General features: G+C 41.6%; 1 protein-coding gene across 1 annotated transcript in view; it reads left to right on the top strand.

Annotated features, from left to right (window-relative positions):
• Window positions 1-21,061, top strand: part of grm7 (glutamate metabotropic receptor 7) — a 142,137-nt gene extending 121,076 nt beyond the window's left edge. Inside the window, exons 9-10 of the mRNA XM_085917684.1 lie at window positions 14,172-14,424; window positions 20,015-21,061. Of these exons, the coding sequence (XP_085773810.1) occupies window positions 14,172-14,424; window positions 20,015-20,064 (303 nt within the window). The 3' untranslated portion in view covers window positions 20,065-21,061. The remainder of the gene's footprint in view (window positions 1-14,171; window positions 14,425-20,014) is intronic.
• The last annotated feature ends 997 nt before the right edge of the window (window positions 21,062-22,058 follow it).

Genomic DNA, 22,058 nt, shown 5'->3' with positions numbered 1-22,058 from the left:
CCCAACTAGGTTTTAAAACTAGGGTTAGGGTTTCCAGCCAGGGTTTCCAACTACTTTTAGGGTTTCCAAGATTAGGGTTTCTGACTGGGTTTAGGGTTAGGGTTTCCGACTAGGGTTTCCAACCAGTTCTGGGATCCCTAATTAGGGTTTCAAACTAGGGTTAGGGTTTCCGAATAGGGTTTTAAAACATGGTTAGGGTTCCCAACTAGGTTTTAAAACTAGGGTTAGGGTTTCCAGCCAGGGTTTCGAACTACTTTTAGGGTTTCCAAGATTAGCGTTTCTAACTGGGCTGTCAAACTAGGGTTAGGGTTTCGGACTAGGGTTTCCAACCAGTTCTGGGATCCCTAATTAGGGTTTCAAACTAGGGTTAGGGTTTCCGAACAGGGTTTTAAAACATGGTTAGGGTTCCCAACTAGGTTTTAAAACTAGGGTTAGGGTTTCCAGCCAGGGTTTCCAACTACTTTTAGGGTTTCCAAGATTAGGGTTTCTGACTGGCTTTAGGGTTAGGGTTTCCGACTAGGGTTTCCAACCACTTCTGGGATCCCTAATTAGGGTTTCAAACTAGGGTTAGGGTTTCCGAATAGGGTTTTAAAACATGGTTAGGGTTCCCAACTAGGTTTTAAAACTAGGGTTAGGGTTTCCAGCCAGGGTTTCCAACTACTTTTAGGATTTCCAAGATTAGGGTTTCTGACTGGGTTTAGGGTTAGGGTTTCGACTTGGGTTTCCAACCAGTTCTGGGATCCCTAATTAGGGTTTCAAACTAGGGTTAGGGTTTCCAAATAGGGTTTTAAAACCAGGTTAGGGTTCCCAACTAGGTTTTAAAACTAGGGTTAGGGTTTCCAGCCAGGGTTTCCAACTACTTTTAGGGTTTCCAAGATTAGGGTTTCTGACTGGCCTTAGGGTTAGGGTTTCCGACTAGGGTTTCCAACCAGTTCTGGGATCCCTAATTAGGGTTTCAAACTAGGGTTAGGGTTTCCGAATAGGGTTTTAAAACATGGTTAGGGTTCCCAACTAGGTTTTAAAACTAGGGTTAGGGTTTCCAGCCAGGGTTTCCAACTACTTTTAGGGTTTCCAAGATTAGGGTTTCTGACTGGCCTTAGGGTTAGGGTTTCCGACTAGGGTTTCCAACCAGTTCTGGGATCCCTAATTAGGGTTTCAAACTAGGGTTAGGGTTTCCGAATAGGGTTTTAAAACCAGGTTAGGGTTCCCAACTAGGTTTTAAAACTAGGGTTAGGGTTTCCAGCCAGGGTTTCCAACTACTTTTAGGGTTTCCAAGATTAGGGTTTCTGACTGGCCTTAGGGTTAGGGTTTCCAACTAAGGTTTCCAACCAGTTCTGGGATCCCTAATTAGGGTTTCAAACTAGGGTTAGGGTTTCCGAATAGGGTTCTAAAACATGGTTAGGGTTCCCAACTAGGTTTTAAAACTAGGGTTAGGGTTTCCAGCCAGGGTTTCCAACTACTTTTAGGGTTTCCAAGATTAGGGTTTCTGACTGGGTTTAGGGTTAGGGTTTCGACTAGGGTTTCCAACCAGTTCTGGGATCCCTAATTAGGGTTTCAAACTAGGGTTAGGGTTTCCGAATAGGGTTTTAAAACCAGGTTAGGGTTCCCAACTAGGTTTTAAAACTAGGGTTAGGGTTTCCAGCCAAGGTTTCCAACTACTTTTAGGGTTTCCAAGATTAGGGTTTCTGACTGGCCTTAGGGTTAGGGTTTCCGACTAGGGTTTCCAACCAGTTCTGGGATCCCTAATTAGGGTTTCAAACTAGGGTTAGGGTTTCCGAACAGGGTTTTAAAACATGGTTAGGGTTCCCAACTAGGTTTTAAAACTAGGGTTAGGGTTTCCAGCCAGGGTTTCCAACTACTTTTAGGGTTTCCAAGATTAGGGTTTCTGACTGGCTTTAGGGTTAGGGTTTCCGACTAGGGTTTCCAACCACTTCTGGGATCCCTAATTAGGGTTTCAAACTAGGGTTAGGGTTTCCGAATAGGGTTTTAAAACCAGGTTAGGGTTCCCAACTAGGTTTTAAAACTAGGGTTAGGGTTTCCAGCCAGGGTTTCCAACTACTTTTAGGGTTTCCAAGATTAGGGTTTCTGACTGGCTTTAAGGTTATGGTTTCCGACTAGTGTTTCCAACCACTTCTGGGATCCCTAATTAGGGTTTCAAACTAGGGTTAGGGTTTCCGAATAGGGTTTTAAAACATGGTTAGGGTTCCCAACTAGGTTTTAAAACTAGGGTTAGGGTTTCCAGCCAGGGTTTCCAACTACTTTTAGGGTTTCCAAGATTAGGGTTTCTGACTGGGTTTAGGGTTAGGGTTTCGACTTGGGTTTCCAACCAGTTCTGGGATCCCTAATTAGGGTTTCAAACTAGGGTTAGGGTTTCCGAATAGGGTTTTAAAACATGGTTAGGGTTCCCAACTAGGTTTTAAAACTAGGGTTAGGGTTTCCAGCCAGGGTTTCCAACTACTTTTAGGGTTTCCAAGATTAGGGTTTCTGACTGGGTTTAGGGTTAGGGTTTCGACTTGGGTTTCCAACCAGTTCTGGGATCCCTAATTAGGGTTTCAAACTAGGGTTAGGGTTTCCAAATAGGGTTTTAAAACATGGTTAGGGTTCCCAACTAGGTTTTAAAACTAGGGTTAGGGTTTCCAGCCAGGGTTTCCAACTACTTTTAGGGTTTCCAAGATTAGGGTTTCTGACTGGCCTTAGGGTTAGGGTTTCCGACTAGGGTTTCCAACCAGTTCTGGGATCCCTAATTAGGGTTTCAAACTAGGGTTAGGGTTTCCGAATAGGGTTTTAAAACATGGTTAGGGTTCCCAACTAGGTTTTAAAACTAGGGTTAGGGTTTCCAGCCAGGGTTTCCAACTACTTTTAGGGTTTCCAAGATTAGGGTTTCTGACTGGCCTTAGGGTTAGGGTTTCCGACTAGGGTTTCCAACCAGTTCTGGGATCCCTAATTAGGGTTTCAAACTAGGGTTAGGGTTTCCGAATAGGGTTTTAAAACCAGGTTAGGGTTCCCAACTAGGTTTTAAAACTAGGGTTAGGGTTTCCAGCCAGGGTTTCCAACTACTTTTAGGGTTTCCAAGATTAGGGTTTCTGACTGGCCTTAGGGTTAGGGTTTCCAACTAGGGTTTCCAACCAGTTCTGGGATCCCTAATTAGGGTTTCAAACTAGGGTTAGGGTTTCCGAATAGGGTTCTAAAACATGGTTAGGGTTCCCAACTAGGTTTTAAAACTAGGGTTAGGGTTTCCAGCCAGGGTTTCCAACTACTTTTAGGGTTTCCAAGATTAGGGTTTCTGACTGGGTTTAGGGTTAGGGTTTCGACTAGGGTTTCCAACCAGTTCTGGGATCCCTAATTAGGGTTTCAAACTAGGGTTAGGGTTTCCGAATAGGGTTTTAAAACCAGGTTAGGGTTCCCAACTAGGTTTTAAAACTAGGGTTAGGGTTTCCAGCCAAGGTTTCCAACTACTTTTAGGGTTTCCAAGATTAGGGTTTCTGACTGGCCTTAGGGTTAGGGTTTCCGACTAGGGTTTCCAACCAGTTCTGGGATCCCTAATTAGGGTTTCAAACTAGGGTTAGGGTTTCCGAACAGGGTTTTAAAACATGGTTAGGGTTCCCAACTAGGTTTTAAAACTAGGGTTAGGGTTTCCAGCCAGGGTTTCCAACTACTTTTAGGGTTTCCAAGATTAGGGTTTCTGACTGGCTTTAGGGTTAGGGTTTCCGACTAGGGTTTCCAACCACTTCTGGGATCCCTAATTAGGGTTTCAAACTAGGGTTAGGGTTTCCGAATAGGGTTTTAAAACATGGTTAGGGTTCCCAACTAGGTTTTAAAACTAGGGTTAGGGTTTCCAGCCAGGGTTTCCAACTACTTTTAGGATTTCCAAGATTAGGGTTTCTGACTGGGTTTAGGGTTAGGGTTTCGACTTGGGTTTCCAACCAGTTCTGGGATCCCTAATTAGGGTTTCAAACTAGGGTTAGGGTTTCCAAATAGGGTTTTAAAACCAGGTTAGGGTTCCCAACTAGGTTTTAAAACTAGGGTTAGGGTTTCCAGCCAGGGTTTCTAACTACTTTTAGGGTTTCCAAGATTAGGGTTTCTGACTGGCCTTAGGGTTAGGGTTTCCGACTAGGGTTTCCAACCAGTTCTGGGATCCCTAATTAGGGTTTCAAACTAGGGTTAGGGTTTCCGAATAGGGTTTTAAAACCAGGTTAGGGTTCCCAACTAGGTTTTAAAACTAGGGTTAGGGTTTCCAGCCAGGGTTTCCAACTACTTTTAGGGTTTCCAAGATTAGGGTTTCTGACTGGCCTTAGGGTTAGAGTTTCCGACTAGGGTTTCCAACCAGTTCTGGGATCCCTAATTAGGGTTTCAAACTAGGGTTAGGGTTTCCGAATAGGGTTTTAAAACATGGTTAGGGTTCCCAACTAGGTTTTAAAACTAGGGTTAGGGTTTCCAGCCAGGGTTTCCAACTACTTTTAGGGTTTCCAAGATTAGGGTTTCTGACTGGCTTTAAGGTTTTGGTTTCCGACTAGTGTTTCCAACCACTTCTGGGATCCCTAATTAGGGTTTCAAACTAGGGTTAGGGTTTCCGAATAGGGTTTTAAAACACAGTTAGGGTTCCCAACTAGGTTTTAAAACTAGGGTTAGGGTTTCCAGCCAGGGTTTCCAACTACTTTTAGGGTTTCCAAGATTAGGGTTTCTGACTGGGTTTAGGGTTAGGGTTTCGACTTGGGTTTCCAACCAGTTCTGGGATCCCTAATTAGGGTTTCAAACTAGGGTTAGGGTTTCCGAATAGGGTTTTGAAACATGGTTAGGGTTCCCAACTAGGTTTTAAAACTAGGGTTAGGGTTTCCAGCCAGGGTTTCGAACTACTTTTAGGGTTTGCAAGATGAGGGTTTCTGACTGGGCTTAGGGTTAGGGTTTCCAACTAGGGTTTCCAACCAGTTCTGGGATCCCTAATTAGGGTTTCAAACTAGGGTTAGGGTTTCCGAATAGGGTTCTAAAACATGGTTAGGATTCCCAACTAGGTTTTAAAACTAGGGTTAGGGTTTCCAGCCAGGGTTTCCAACTACTTTTAGGGTTTCCAAGATTAGGGTTTCTGACTGGCCTTAGGGTTAGGGTTTCCGACTAGGGTTTCCAACCAGTTCTGGGATCCCTAATTAGGGTTTCAAACTAGGGTTAGGGTTTCCGAATAGGGTTTTAAAACCAGGTTAGGGTTCCCAACTAGGTTTTAAAACTAGGGTTAGGGTTTCCAGCCAGGGTTTCCAACTACTTTTAGGGTTTCCAAGATTAGGGTTTCTGACTGGCCTTAGGGTTAGGGTTTCCGACTAGGGTTTCCAACCAGTTCTGGGATCCCTAATTAGGGTTTCAAACTAGGGTTAGGGTTTCCGAATAGGGTTTTAAAACCAGGTTAGGGTTCCCAACTGGGTTTTAAAACTAGGGTTAGGGTTTTCAGCCAGGGTTTCAAACTACTTTTAGGGTTTCCAAGATTAGGGTTTCTGACTGGGTTTAGGGTTAGGGTTTCCGACTAGGGTTTCCAACCAGTTCTGGGATCCCTAATTAGGGTTTCAAACTAGGGTTAGGGTTTCCGAATAGGGTTTTAAAACATGGTTAGGGTTCCCAACTAGGTTTTAAAACTAGGGTTAGGGTTTCCAGCCAGGGTTTCGAACTACTTTTAGGGTTTCCAAGATTAGCGTTTCTAACTGGGCTGTCAAACTAGGGTTAGGGTTTCGGACTAGGGTTTCCAACCAGTTCTGGGATCGCTAATTAGGGTTTCAAACTAGGGTTAGGGTTTCCGACTAGGGTTTTAAAGCGCGGTTAGGGTTTCAAACTAGGTTTTAAAACTAGGGTTAGGGTTTTTCACGAGGGTTTCAAACTACTTTTAGGGTTTCTAAGATTTGGGTTTTTAACTAGGCCAGTGGTCGGCAAATAGAGGACCGTGGCCCTACAGTGGGCAAGGTCAAAAATAGTCCATATTTCGTTAAATTAACAACATAACAAGGTCTGTTCAAATGGAATTAAATGTAATGCATTTTAAAAGTAAGATGATGTTTATTTTAATATAATATAATAATTAATCATTTAAATAGTAGCCCCCCCGAAAAAAAGCAATGGACCGCGAGACCATTGTCTGAATTTTTTTTGGCCCGCGTCCAAAAGTAATTGCCGACCCCTGATCTAAAGAAACCAAAGTAATATGATGTCCCTGTGCTGTTTACATTGGTATTATTCACAGTGCTTTTTCTGTTACGGTCAGACGTCCTTATTTTCCACACCTGCGACCCCTTTTGTCCCCCTTCGGGTTTTTTTCTCTCCGCCTGGTTGGCTCATTTAAAACTCATGTCGAGGGAAGTCATGTGAATACAGCAACAAATGATGAGGACACGTCTCTCTTCGGCCAGTTGTGCACCTGCTACTCAGCACATTCAGGTAATGATGCTGAGAATCACCAGCATTCCAAATCAGCTGACTCATGACTTTCTGCAGAAATAAAACTACAGGCCTAAATGTCGGAAACATAGGCAAACTAAAATCTAGACTATCCTAGTAAATGGAGGGGAAAATGTTTAAAAGGCATACTGAGTGGGAAGAAGTATCGTGTAGAAAGTCGTAAGATGCTGTAGCGTTTTCATCTTTGACCACAGAACACAGCCGTACTCCTCTGCAGCGTGATGATACGTTCCCACCCCCAGGCACTCCCCGGTCCTCCGAGTGAAACTCCCACTAGAGTCGGTCACGGAAGAAAAGGGAGAGCGAGAGACTCGTGTCATGAAACGACATTCTTGGAAACATGTTGGAAAAACCTCTTAGCCGCATGTAACATGTTCATGTGCCCCACGTGACTCAAAGACAGTCACGGTGGCTGAGTATCATTAGGAAATGTTAGTACTACTCTTGTCGTTGGGAAAAAAACACATTTTTCCCCGCTGGGGCACAATTGTGGTCACGTTCCAGCTAATAATCCCATTCGTTGTTCAATCATTTTCATGCAGTCTGTTAAACCTTTCAAGCAAAATGGAACTCAAGTGTCTGCCTTTTATTTAGAAATTAGGTTAACATCCCCCAAGATGACAATACTCATGAGGATGATGGCTCTATTTTTCATTTGGCTTTTAGATGAGGATATAGAATATGGTTAGAATAGAATGCTTCTTTTTAAGCAAGTGAATTTATAAATGTAAAGGTAATGAAAAGCTTAAAGTTAAGCTATGCAGTGGAATCTCAATTTAACAGACTAATGAGGGGGAAGGAGTGTATATATACATATATATATATATATATATATATATATATATATATATATATATATATATAGATAGATCGATAGATCGATAGATCGATAGATCGATAGATCGATAGATAGATAGATAGATAGATAGATAGATAGATAGATAGATAGATAGATAGATAGATAGATAGATAGATAGATAGATAGATAGATAGATAGATATAGATATAAATATATATAGATATATATAGATATATACATTGTCTAAAATTATAGCCATTGTCTCGTGTCTGATGGCACTGCACTGAGACTAGGGGGTGCTAAACCCCCGCCAGAAATCTATGTTGCCCCAGGTAAGGCCCTCCAGCATTTTATTTGATATTCTAAAACAGATTTTTAAATTATTTCTCAGTCCCTTATGTATCAGTCAAGCCCCCTTTTAGTCTCTAGAGGAAAAACCCTGGCGCTGCGCCTGCCATCCATTTTCCCTTGGCAGCTTGTAACATTTTAAGTGCACCTGTGTACTGTTTACTGAGCATCCACAGAAATATTCAAGTAGTTTTCCCACTGCTTAACGTTCTTTGCAATGCCCTAAGGAAAGAATCTAGAGGGGGGGAAAAAAAGCAAGAAAAATGATTTGAATATAAAACATTTCCTCATTAACAAATGAGCTGAACCTGATTTTTAGTAAAAATGAAGCTACTTTAGTTTGAACCTTTTTAAAATTGTATCTACTTCATGGCAGATTGAAGTGTGATGCAGACATTGTACAGTAGTACAATGTATTGCTGTACATGGGACACGAGAGCATTGACAGCACGATGAAGTCAAGTCTTTAAAACTGTTTAATTGTGGCCAAAGGCAACGTGCCTCATGTCACCAAATCACCACATCCTACTGCACTATTGTTTACAACGCAAGGCGTGCTCTGTTGTGCTGCTCCCTCTTGTCATATTTAGCAGTTAATTAATGAACAGGGTTAACGGAGTTACGCTCTTAGCGCCGGGGGAGCCCTGCCGCGCTCATGGTGAGTTCGCTTTGCCCAACACGGAGCGGTGTCTCCGAGCCTAAACCGACACTAAAGACAACAGAAAGAAAACCAAGCCTGCTGGGTATCGTAGGGGATCAATGATGTCATTGATTGACAATATAAATGACAATATAATTGTTATAAATTTAAGTCTGTTCTTACTCCTCACTCACTAATCAGCATAACAATTGCGGAGTTTAGTTTTGTTCCATTTATTCATGTCGCAAGTGTTTCTGGGGTAAAATATTAATTAGCGAAAGGCCATTTTCTTCTTAAATGAATGTGGCCCATTGTTCTGTGAGAATAGCCTGCAGCCTTCAACCCAGATGTGAAAATCTCGACTCAGCTTTAATACGAGCAAAGTGAAATTTGAGCGGATAATCACAAAGCATCCTTTTGTATCGTCAAACGCCGCCATGCAAGCGTTGAAACACGCGGCACTCTAATCACTGACAAGACACTCATCTGGCTTAAAAGCAAGTTTGCACCCTCAAGTCACTGACAGTGGTGTCACATCTAATAAGCAATTCAATACAAATGAGAGCAGAATGGAGCATGGAAATAATAGCGCCGTCCAATCAACTTGTTTGACAGGACTCGGGATGTGCGCATGTTGGCAAAATTGACGCTTTTGCTTGTTTGTCTTCGTCACTCAAGTCTCGAGACGAAAACATCATGACATCGACTACCTCGTCGAATATTGTTGCTGACATCTGAGATGAACTGAACTCCCATAAATAAAATAGAGAGACCCTGCTTTAACTTTTTTCTTGAAGCACATGTCTCTCCCTCAGCATTTTAGTTTTGCCCTTCATCTTGTCGCTCCATAAAATAATTACCAAATAGATGGTCCCATGAGATGTGTGTTTGATATTTTCCATTACCATGCTCGTAGCTTAAAACACTCTGAATGCTCGTACCTCCAAAATGATCACATTTCAGGTGACTAAAAAATGTTTTTGTACTTTTTAAAAAAAATTACAAAAAAGACTAGAATAGAATGTAAAGAAATTGAAGGGAATCTGCCACATTCTTTGTTTCGGTTCAATGGACATGGTGCTGCTCACTTTGGTGTGTGCCACTTGATGATTTGGCCCAGCATAATAAACACATTCTGATATAAACATGGACCCAACTGAAAAACATCTGTAAGCCACAGTATTATTTGTTGTTCTTCGCAGAGGATAAAGAATATACGTCTGTGGGGACGGTTTTCGTTCACAGTATTGCGCTTTACTTTTTGCAGCTTCCCTGTATTTCAAATGTTTTTATCATACATACCTAATTTTATATACCACCGATTTTTAACGTTATCGGGTGAATTGACTGTAATTATTTTTCCACGCTAACTATGACAGCAAAGCAATAAATAGAAGCCAGAAGGAAAGAGCACGTAAAATAGAGTAAATGTGCCAAGTTTGGGATCATTTCACACATACAAAAAGAAGCTTAAGTGCAATGTGGTTATTGTTGGCTTCAGATGCATAACTACCCACAACTACATTGTTAGCGAAATAAATGCATCCCAACATCGTGAAACTTTTCAGAAGTGCAGTTTTCTATGTTTTCTCATATCCTGCAAGAAGGTTTTATTAACCCAAACCTTGAAAGAAGGAAGATGTTCCACATTTCTATTCACATTAAATCTGAACCTTATAGTGTCATCCTGGGGATGTTTTTTCTGTACAATGTTTAAAAACCGCAACCCTGAATTCAACAAAGCATCACACCTCCTGTTTCCCATAAGTGGTCCCGGGACCTTGCTTAACAGGTCAGGACACAACCTGCAGCCATTCCTCTGAATCAAGATATGAATTATTTCACATGTGAAAGAAATTAATTAAACGTTCCTCAAAGCTTTGGAATAATTGCCTTCTCTGAAATACAGATTTCCAACAAATGAGCACTATATCTTAACCCAGTCATGAAAAAAATGCATCCTCTCCCTTGTGTTATTCTCCGGAAGCCCCCCCAAAAAAATTCAAACCTTCATTGGCGAGATCTCCTGAAGTAATGCCAGAGTGGTTTCGGGCTTTGCACTACATAGCCAGACAGAGTTATTCAAGGCACATGCCAGGCTAGAAAGTAGGCCAGCCCCAACAACAAAAGACATGCAGGTAGTTGAGAGGAAACCCAAATTCCCCAGATCCATTATTGTGCGGCCATCCTGATTGTCACTTACTGAATCAAGTCCTCATCACCGTGCGCATCCGTGCTACTCAACCATAGCCTTCCAAATTGCCTTCGCACTAAGTGTATCCCTGGTGGCTATAATTATGTGAATTACGCTCAACAGCTTTTTGTCTAAAGTGAAGACGTGTCATTTGTTGTGGCTGGATGTTGCGTTGGGGCTTGTCAATGAGATGTAACGTTCAAAAGCGGCCGCTCGATTTCTGATGAGGGCGTTAATAAATCATTACCCAGCCTATAAATAGAGAGTTCCCGAGCAGCTGTTCCAAATGACTTCATGTATTTATTTATGTTAAAGCAACACAAATTAATTATGGATGTTTTGTGACATTTAAAGGGGTGGGTGAGAGGGTGAGGAAATTGGGTCAAGCTCAAACGGTGGTGATTAGAAAATGGCTCGGCCGTGTTTTGTGCGCCTTTTGGTGCGTGTGTGCGCTCTATGTGAGGGAATGACAACCCGCATTGCTACACTTTCTCCTTTGGTGTTTTACTCGGGTGTGATGAATGTGAAAGAGCGTCTAATGCTTGCCAGCAAACCTCTGCGCGGTCAATAAATCAGCTGTAAAAGGGTCATTGTTGCAGCGTTAAAGGCATCAAAATCTCATTAAAAAAGATTCTTCCAGTCACGTTGCGCTGCACTCCAAACCGGGTAGTGTTGCTATGGATACCGGCTACAACTAAACATAGAAACACAAGGTGGGGGAAATCTCTGGTGATTATATCCTACGCCATGGGCGCATACTGCTTTTTATTGGTTGCCCTAATATCTCAAAAGAAGTTCACATAAAAATGACACATTGATACAGCTCTGTAGAAACAGCATGATCGGAGATCATGGCGATACTCATGTGGTTACTAATGCATGGTGTGCAGGCTCCATGCCTTCCCCCCGCAGAGAAGCAGGAAGGGATGGAAAGTCTGTGCACGTATGTGTAGATCAGAAGACAAAAGCATCATGGATATATATATATGAGCCGGCATCCTGCTCAAGAATTTAGCATTAGTCATGCTGTTTACAAAAAGTGTATGCAAATAATGGCACCGCTTCATTTCCTTCCCTGAGTGATTCCGTCTCGCCGCCGCCTCCCCTGCAGATTCAGCGTGGTAGCTAATGTGTTTATTACAGTGTTGTACGCCTACCAGCAGCAGACGGACGGCAGTACAAGTGACGTGTGATGCTTTTTAATGAGGTAAATTAGTGCCGTGATTCCCAGCTAGCTTACTGGGAGAAATCATCAGGGAGAACTGTGGGGAATGAGCCAATTTTACTTGATTTGCTGGAAAATGATTATTTTGTAATTACGAATATATCTTTGGGAATCTATCTTTGCCAGTGATGAACAGTCTCTCAAATCACTCTTCCCTCTGAAATCAGGTGAAATAAAAAAAAATGCCAGGACAGTTCATGGACATGGAATACCTTGTGACTGGAACACTAAATGACTAAAAACAGTATGATAAATATTTCCCTAAAACCCATGTAAAATAAAACATGCCAAAAGAGTGAAAATAGATTTTAAAGTGTAAATGGAAATGCCATGAATACATTCCAGTCTTTCACCCAAAAATAATAAATGCTGTAATGTGTTTTGAGCAAGGAAAACAGCACTCTATAATTACTTTATAAAAGAAAATAATAATATAATCAAATAGAATGTAAAGAATTGAACAGTTTACGTCATGATTAAATTAAGAAGACTTTCACAACTACTGAAACGCATATCTGAATATGAAACATCCACCCAACAATCGTTTCCTAGATTTTGTGGATTTTTTTAATCAATCAATTTGAAAAGAGGCGCAGAAATATAATTTCCATCTGTATTCCATCCATCGTTAGATTTCCCTTGTCGCTACTGGGGGAATGTTGTCATTTTTTTTTTTTTTTTACTTGCTTAGGCCGATCGGGATTTCGTTCTTCCATTCGCTTCATTTACAGGTCAGTACACAAAAATCTTGTGTCTGTCTTTTGAGGCGAAACGGTGGCTAGGCAACCCTGATTGAAAGGATTTTAACACCGCAACTATGGCATTAAGCAAGTGTAAGGCAACATTGCGTGACTCTCTTAAAACACACAATATGTAATTGTCTTTGTATCATGTCTAGTTTGACAGTAAATTTAACTGGGAGTGGCATTAACCAGCATGAAAAATTGCTCACTATCTACAAAACCTCTGATTTGAGTTGTGTTCACTGCCACCTTACAATAGCCAAAAGACGTCTTATAATAAACGTGTGTTTCCATCTGTTGCTATTTATCAAGTTCATCATAATAACTTGAACGACTTCTTTCAGGTATATCGTCTTTGCGTTCAATCAAACAAGCCCGTACATCACACTGAATAAATTCCATTTGAAAGATAAAATTCAATTACCATTCCATTATTTTTACTTGGTGTTGCGCTGGGTAATTTTACTTCTGTAAAGTGGATGCCTTAGCTCGATAAAGGTTGGGAAACACTGGATTAATGATGTGCTCCTGTAACAGCTATGTGACCTCCTCTAGCGGCCCTCAAATGAAACCAAAGGCTCCATTCGTCCCTTTAGGAACATAAATAATCCACAGTTAAACAACTGCGTGATGCGGGTTACATAAGATCACAATTGCGAGAGGAGAATGTGAAAGGTGTTATGTAAGTGTGGTGGCACGTCACGGTTGGAATGTAAGTGCGCGCCTCACATCAATGGCCGTCCCCTGAATGATCTTAACACAAAAGCGCGCTGAAAGCCTTCACAGACGACTGCATGTGGTGCTGCAGGAAGACAAATGAAGGCACTGTCAAAAATACATAGACCATTGCCAGTCATTTATTGCAGTCGCATTTACATACAAGTGTTTTGTTATAGCCCAGACACGCTGCAGAGGCCGTATGAGAACGCCTGACACGAAGGGAAACTTGAGATGGAAGGACTCGGCAATCTCGACGAGAGTAGGAGTGGGCGCGCTGGCGGGAAGGAGACCGTGCAAGCGTGTTTGGATGATGCCTTGTGACTCCCCGGCGGTTGATATTTGTGTCCTTGAACCGCTGTTGTATCAGGCTTGCAGATACAGGTTGGATTGGATGATGTTCCGCAGTGATTGATTGCTCTTTTCACACCTGATATTACGGTCCGATTATCGATATAATTTTAAGTTTGACCAACATGGCTACAACGTTAGGTACAAGGATGGCATAAAAGTCTAACTTGACAAAGCAAATGCTGTGTTTTAATTTATAGCATGTTTAATCATCTTTCCTATGATATCGCATCTCTCTTAAGGTATAGTGTTGTCTTTGAAATAAACATATAACACGGGAAAATAAATTGGAACTGACCTGCATTACTAAAATAGCCGTTTTTAGAAATAGCAGACTCTAAATATTTTTAATTACATTTAGTATTTTTTTTATTCATTACTGCACATATTAATTTATTGATTTTGTTTAAATGAATAAATAAATAAATAAATAAATAAATAAATAAATAAATAAATAAATAAATAGAGGGCTTTGAAAGATTAATCTAACATTGAATTGTTATCACAATATTGAGGGAAAAAAATCTCAATTATAATTTTCCAAAACCGTTTAGCCCAAATTCTTGATAGTTTTTTGCCATGGGAGTGATATTCAGTGATGTTAAGCTATTATTGAACTTCATTTGCATCAATTTCAAAATCTGAATCTCACACATAAAAATTAGTCAGACCCATTACCTCGTCGTCGTCCTGAATTACTTTTTTTTTTTGCTTCCTCCTAGCTCTACATCCAGACGACAACCCTGACCATTTCCATGAATCTCAGTGCCTCAGTAGCACTGGGCATGCTCTACATGCCCAAGGTGTACATCATTATCTTCCATCCCGAGCTCAACGTACAGAAGAGGAAACGTAGCTTCAAGGCGGTGGTGACAGCCGCTACCATGTCGTCACGCTTGTCCCAGAAGCCCAGTGAGAGACCTAACGGAGAAGCCAAGACTGAGCTATGTGAGAACCCTGCTGCTGACCCTATGAGTGAGTAACCTTTACATCATGTCAACCACACACAAAACCACAGCGGAAGCGTTAGTTCATACATGAGCTAAACACTACCATACACCTGACAGCTATATCTTCCTTTCATTGACAAATCTTATTTGCTGAAATTCTAGGAAATGTCATAGGATCTATGTTTATAAGTGTGCTATTGAGTTTTTTAAATGGCTTCCCCTAAAGGCTAAAGTGATATGTCTGTTCTGCCACTTCCCCTTTTTTTTTCTTAGACTTCCTTTCTTGAACTTAGAAATCCCATTTGGCCAATTTAATTGCTTGTGTGGCGGGGTAAAAAGCACGTCTAATGCCTATAGAACATGGTCTCAGTTATCTCCGAGACCTTTAACCCGAGTGCGCTGGAAGAAGTGGAGGGACAGAGAGATCTGAAGAAGGAGAAGAATTGAGAGTTCTATCAATGGAATGGAAGGGGATAATCCGTCTATAGAGCAGAGAAGCATTACTCAGACCACCACGCTCTGACTCGCCATTATCACAATGATTAGTTAGGTTCGGGTGTCGGCTTGTGGGTTTGTGTGCGGTTGAAATACACTACAGGGACATATTTAATGAATGGATTTGTTAATTATTAATTTGCTAACTGTCTCAGACACATTGGTCAATGAGTTGGACTGTATTGTTTCCGACGTTGTGTTCCAGCGTGATTGGGCCGCAGTGCACAAAGTAAGGTCCATAAAGAGGTGCCTGAATGTGTTTTGTGTGGAACACTTATGAGCAAACATCTCTGGGATTAATCATCGGAACTAAAATCAGAATTGTGAGCCGGGCTCTTTGATCAATCACCCACGTCAGGTAGAAATCCTCCATATCCGAATAAAATCAATTTCAAACATTTTCACAAATCGACGTAGTTGACATGTTCCCACGTCATTTGTTTTCACACAATATTAACAAATGGAGAGATCTGAATATACCTTGAGCGCAAATGTTTTAAGTCTCTCGGCCACTTGAAGTGCCTAAGAAGTGTCGTAAAACTCTGGCAATTCCTTTCTCCGTGAAAGCCTTGCGGCATGATGTCAGTGGTCAGTCACAAAGGTAAATTTGGGTGCAGATTAATATTTGCCTTTTGTGGAGCTTAGCTCATCAAGGTTGGGCAATAAAATGAAATTTCACAAAGGCTGGATGACATTTTTGGAGGGAAAGTGGTCATTTTTGAGACTACTATTGCAAGGATTCTGTCCGACACCAATAAAATGGAAGCGGAAATAGGAAGGAGGGACATCTGTTTTATTTACAGTTCCTCTTGCTGTCACTGTTAGCAGTACCAGGGCATTTTTTTCTGATATTGTATATTCAATTAAGTGTTGGGAAAAAAGTCACAGTCCACAAACTCTTTGGTTTTTTTACTTATATAAAATGTAAATGACATTCTTAATACGTATTTGTGTTTGTGTGCGAACCTGTGCCTGCTGCTTTTCCTCAATGTCGGGGCACATCTTTGTCTAGCCACAAAAGCAAGTCATGCAGTAGGCGAGAGAACTATAATTTCTTTCTGGTGTCTTGAGGTGCAGGAATTTGTATTCATTTTTTTTTTGTAATATATAAAAGCACACCGGTAACATAGTGACTCAATATTCTGTACCTCTGTTCTGAGGTTTCTGTTTAAATCTTGGCTCTGGCCTTACTGCGTGGTTGTGTGGGGTTTTGTCAAAGACTTAAAATTATAAGTGTTAAAACTCCAAATTAACCTGTCACATCATTCTGTGGCCTACTTGTAAAATGTCTCGACTTCATGTTTTTTGCTGAATGGATTTGTCATTTTAATTTTGGCATATCAGTACCAGAATGTAAATCTTTTACAGATACTTCGAGCATTACCAGTTTAAATTGCAAAAAAAATAGGCTAATTTATTATGCTATCATTGATTAGAATGATACAGACAAATCAAGAAGAGTATTTGACAATTCTCAACGTATCTAGCCATCTATTTTCACAAATTTTTTATCAGAAGACATAATGCCACGAGGTTTTCACAGAGTCAAGAAGAGGTTAAATCATTCAACACTTTTCAGACAGTTCAAGTATCCGAGAGTACTCATAGATTTGCGCTCAAGCTATTTTCAACACTTCACATTGGTCAAAATAACAGACCCAGACAGGTATTCCACCCGATAGCGACAATATTTAGGTGATTATACATTTACTATATATGATTTTCTCAGCCATCACAGCCCGGGGAAACCATAACTACGATACGACTGGCGACGACCATGAAATTGATACCTCTGCTAAATTGCCCATTGATTTGAATGCTTGTTTGTCCAAATGTGTTCTGCCATTGATTACCGACCAGGTCAAAGGTTTCAGCAAAACCCGTTACCCTCACAAAGTCAAGCTGCAGGTGTCCCAAAATTTACACCAACACAGTCAACTGTAATTTGAGGCATGCCAAATGCATCGCTCCTTGTAGGGAAGGAAGATGGAGATGATTGACGACTCATGCAAATCATACATCACATGGGCCAAACGTCTCCTCTCCCGCAACGCTTCTAATCACACGGAAGCATCACGGCGCCCACAGGTGCACCAGCCCCTCACAAGCCCTGAATGATGTCTATGGGATGACAGCTATTCCCTGGAACATCTCCAAAACAGCCAACAGTTGTCATACTCATCTGTCATGAGCTCATGTGCTTTTCCTGAATTTGCGCATGATCGCAGTCAGTCGGGTGCATCAAGAGATAATGTAGAAATTACGCATGCGGCCGATGGGGCAATACATGCTCCACAGGGGTGGGGTGTTCCAAACCTCTGCATCTGTCACAGCACAACATCAAAAGTGGGTCATTTGGTCTACAGGATGCCATCCCATGAGTGCATCATGTCATCTGCTCTGTGGGCCTTTCACCTCTACGAATGTCTTCTCGCCTTATCTCTCCATCCCGCACCCTTTCCACCCTTGTGCCCCCTTTTTTTGCAGCAGTGGAAGTGACATTTATTAATGGTGAATTTATGTGCATGACCGCCCTGAAACCTGAACTGTGGCTCCACCGTCCCCAGAGACTGTCCGTCACTGCCTGTAACCATCAGAGCGCCAAATACCTCGCTTTCAGGGCCTGTCAGCCCTGGAGGAGACGACTCGGAGTGATTTATAGGATTATGATGAGAACTTCTTCACATTTGCACTAGTATTGATGGGGGCTAATAGCTTTGCAAAAATAAAAAATAAAAGCACAATTGGGCCCGTTTGAAATGGTCATTCTTCAATGTCCTCAATTTAAAATGCAATTGCCGTACAGTTATGCTTTGAGATACAAGTTCGATTTGCGCCCGAACCATGCTCTTAATGCAAATCACGCATACTCTTAAATTATCTTTCCCCATTGAAAGGAATGGAAAAGGCCATTTCTCCATCCCAGTCTGCCCCCCAAAAATTATTTTTAACGAGATCAATATCACACACACACACACACACACAGTGGAAGCTCAACAATTTGGTTTCTGAACGATTTTTCAAAGTAAAATGGGTTTGTTACATCCTGTTTTGTGGCAGCCATGGCCTAGTAGAGCGGGTCGTTCAGTGACCGGAGGTTCAGCTATTCCAATCCCACTCTGAGTCTTGTGTCCTTGGGCAAGACACTTCACACACCTTGCCACTCACACTGGGTGCAAATCTTTGGGGTCGTCAGAGGGGCCATAGGCGCACACTGGCAGCCACACTTTTGTCAAGCTACCCCAGGGCAGCTGTGGCTCCATACATACATAGTTTACCACCACCAGCGTGTGAGCGCATGAGTGACACTGTAAAGTGTCTTTGAGTGTCCAGAAAAGCGCTATATAAAACGTTAACTGTAAAACTAGACTTAAAACAAAAACAATTACCCATGATTTTTTTTTAATTTAAGACAAGTACCTTGCCTTAAGAACAGCCCCTGCAAAATGTGCGGTAACATAAAATGAAAACAGCCATTGATGTGCTAATGTTAGCATTGATAGTTGTTTGAACACATGAACTTATTTGTGCACGAATGCTGAAATAACAGTTGTCGACAGATAATGTAACAATATTTTACTTCTCTTCTCCGAAAAACAATTAGTATGACAAAAATGTACTGTGTACAGTGGTCAAAGTCTATTCCTCAGTAGTGCCTACCAGTGACCAAGGTGGGTACTACAGAGGGAGCAGCACATTGATTTGGATTGTTGCATTAAATCATGATGCACAAGCTGTTTAAATGCTTTGCATGCTATCAAATTCTTTTTACACTGTGTTTTTGTAGTACAAAGTCCAAAATTATTAAATGCATAGATTGCTTGTTTTTCTTGTTAAAATACAACTTTTTTGGGGGTGGGTGTCTGGTGGGAACTGGTTAATGTTATTTCCATTCATTTCAATTGGGAAAAAAATATTTTGAGTTACAGTGTGGTCATGGAACAAACTAGATTCATATCTCAAGGCACGACTGCGGGTATATGAGCTAGGCAGGCTTAAACAAACATTCTTGATGATTTTCAGGTCATGTTCATCTCATCAATTACTGACAAACCAGATGGATAGAAAACATGGGTTGTTACGCATCCAGTATATGTATGATTATAAATATTAAAAGCATAGAATCCACACAAATTGACATACACTTGCTCTTAGATTGTCTGGCTGGTGTTTCTGAATGCTGCTTATAGTAACTAGCAAAACTCTGTAGTACGTGATGTTTTATTCATCATAGTTGCAGCGCGAGACTACAAAACGCTGCAAAGAAATGGTGCGACTTTAATTGCATAGCCCAGGGGACTTTGTTGCCATAGCAACATTAAAGCAGTAGAATGAGAATCTATCTAATTAGGGCAGAATACTTCGACCTTCTCTATTGTGCGAGGAGGATGACAGACGTGAGCCTTGTTGACTGACTGGCCCACTGGGTGTATTCCACAACAAGAAAAATAGAATCCCCCCCCACACCACCTTTGACCCGCCAAACTTAAATCCTTCCCTCGAACACCTCGCACAAATCGTGACGAGTCGGCGTGATCTCAAATGGAAGCCGCGCACCTTGAAGGATTGAAACCGCATCACAGAAGGACACACGAGCGCACGCTGCGACGGTGAGGCAAGCGCTCTGCTCGTTTCCATGGCGATCCGCACTCGAAGCACATAGCGTTTGCTCGGTGCCCACTTGTGGAGTGTTTGTTTTTCTTTATTGCTGGTTAACATGTGAAAATAGAAAGGTGAGGTTACACTGTGGCATTGTGAGTGCAAATGATACGCGGGCCCAGAGCACATTGCTTGTGATTGCTCACAGCGGGTGAGAAGATTGCACCGCACGGTTAGCTACCAAAGCAGAGGGCGTATATTTTCTTGCAAATCTGAAGGATGCTTTTGTTTTGGATGTCTCCCTTGTTAACCCCCCCGGTAAAGACTCAAGAATTGACATGACATTTTTTCCAGCATATCTGAGCAGTACACAGTCCAGTATCAATATTTTCAAGCCAGGGCTGAACAAGCTATCAAATTCAAAGGCGGGGAAAAAAAATGCAAGCAAATTTTGTTTCAAAATTATGAAGCCCTAATTTATTTTCGACTTTCCCCACAAGCTTCTTCTTTCTCTCCTTTAGGTCAAGCAACCAAGAAGACGTACGTGAATTATAACAACCTCAGGATCTGACGTGCTGGAGAATGAATGCTGCTCGTGTGTCATTTGTGATTGAAAAGAAAAAAAGGGAAGCTCCAGAGGAACCAGGAGAGGCTTGCGAGCGTCCCGGCACGTCCTGCAGCACCCAAGCGCTCACACAGAGGATGGTGGAGCGCATCCAACCATCATCCAGACTTGAGTGAGACTAGTAGTGCTGCGGGTTTGCTGCGACTGCATCTTGTGGAAATTTTAACCCGGCGACCTCGAGCAGAGAAGAAGCTGACCGCTAAAAGAGGTCGCCTGCGGACGAGGGCATAAAGAACAGAGGATGTGCTTTTGAGATACTTTGTTTTACAATGTCATTAAAGCCATATTCTCTTGGGGTTGCCATTATCTGATTTTTCTTCTGTATTGTTTCAAAGTGAATTTCTTCTGTGCCTCTATTTGCTCCAAGTACATCAAATTGAACCTTGAACAGCGAGCTCTGCCACATACAGTATTTTGTTTTACACAAAGGAAATTTTAAAAAGAAAAAAAAAGTCTAACCCACATGATGATTATATTTGAGTGATGGGCATTGTACTATATTTTTTTTTGTAAATATTTGAGACTATTTTCATGTTTGGAGTACTAAAATAGATAAGCGGTCTGTGTTCAATGGCATTTGGATGGTAATGAGAAGCACCACAAAGTGTTGACTTTGCATGTGCCAATGTATGTCTGTTCTATTTGATGTAAGCAAAACATTAAAACAAATGAAAAAAAAAAAAAATCAAGAAATAAAAGATAATGATAATGAGCTTCGGCACTCTCCTGCGCTTTGTTTTCTCTTCCCTGGAAATCATTCAAACGACAGAATATGGCTTTAATCTGTTGCTGCATTGACTCCTCTTGTATGTGAAAGCATGTTTGTTTTTTGTAGCCTTTCCTTGTCGTACCTAGCAACTGTGTGACAAGCACTCACAGCGACCGTGCAAGTATGTTGTGATGTCTGTCAATTTATGAACATGTAATAAATGAGTTTGTTATCTTTTATACAACCCAAGTGCCACAGCATATCCCAGTTCTTTTGGTGGACGTGAGTGAGTTTTCAGTGAGCTGCTCTGTCAGACCGATGTATGAATAAGTGCTATTAATCACCGCAGCGTTTATGTAAACTGTTGCAAATGTCACCGTCTCGTCCCCGCGCCAAAGAGGTCACGCTAGAAAGCCGAGCGAGCGGCGCTGTCATGCGGACGAGATGAGACTCGTCGAGAGGAGGGAAAATCGACTCTCGTACTCCTTGGCTCCTGCCTATGCTCTTTTCTGTCTCACCCCGTGTTCATCCCCGCTGCTGAGACTCCTTCCAAGTTCTAGCAGCCGTGTCAGATCAGTTTGTCCCTGTCGAGTTCAACCTTGAGCAGCCAAGTTTCTCTCACTCCGATTTTTTTTTTTTTTTGACAATTGGAATTAGAATCTGAAGTACCGGGTATCCAAGATAAAACCAGAAGAACCCAACAATAAAAATTAAAATGGATCCTCAGCGCTATATTTTTGTGGCCGACGTAAATCTGGCAAGGCGGGCGGCATGAACCTGTGAAGATGTTTTTCACAGACAAGGTCAAGTGTCTGTGGTTAGCACGTGTGCCTCACAGTCTGAAGGTTGTGGGTTCGATTCCGGTTACTTCCTGTGTGGATTTTTCCCTGCGTGGGTTTCTTCTGTCGATGTGAATAACACTAAAGACCTTAATCAATACGTATCACGTAATACTTACCCAATAATATAAATGTCTCAACATTTTCGGAACTAATCGAACAAAATGGCAGCTTTTTCATTTGCGACTTACCCTCATTGCGTTGTCAGAGGGAAGGAGGTTGCCACAAAAGCCCGACAGGCATGACTGAACCAGAGTGTGTAGATAAGACAGAAAATGATCAAATATTAACAAATAAAAATGACACATTGAGATTAAATTCACAAATATTCAAAAATACCCATAAAATGAACACCGCTTGAGACTAACTTCCTGCCACCAATCAAGCTGACC

Source organism: Syngnathus leptorhynchus, chromosome 1 (assembly GCF_054491065.1).
Source record: "Syngnathus leptorhynchus isolate UIUO chromosome 1, UIUO_Slep, whole genome shotgun sequence".
NCBI lineage: Eukaryota > Metazoa > Chordata > Actinopteri > Syngnathiformes > Syngnathidae > Syngnathus > Syngnathus leptorhynchus.
This window is presented reverse-complemented; position numbering and strand designations above follow the sequence as displayed.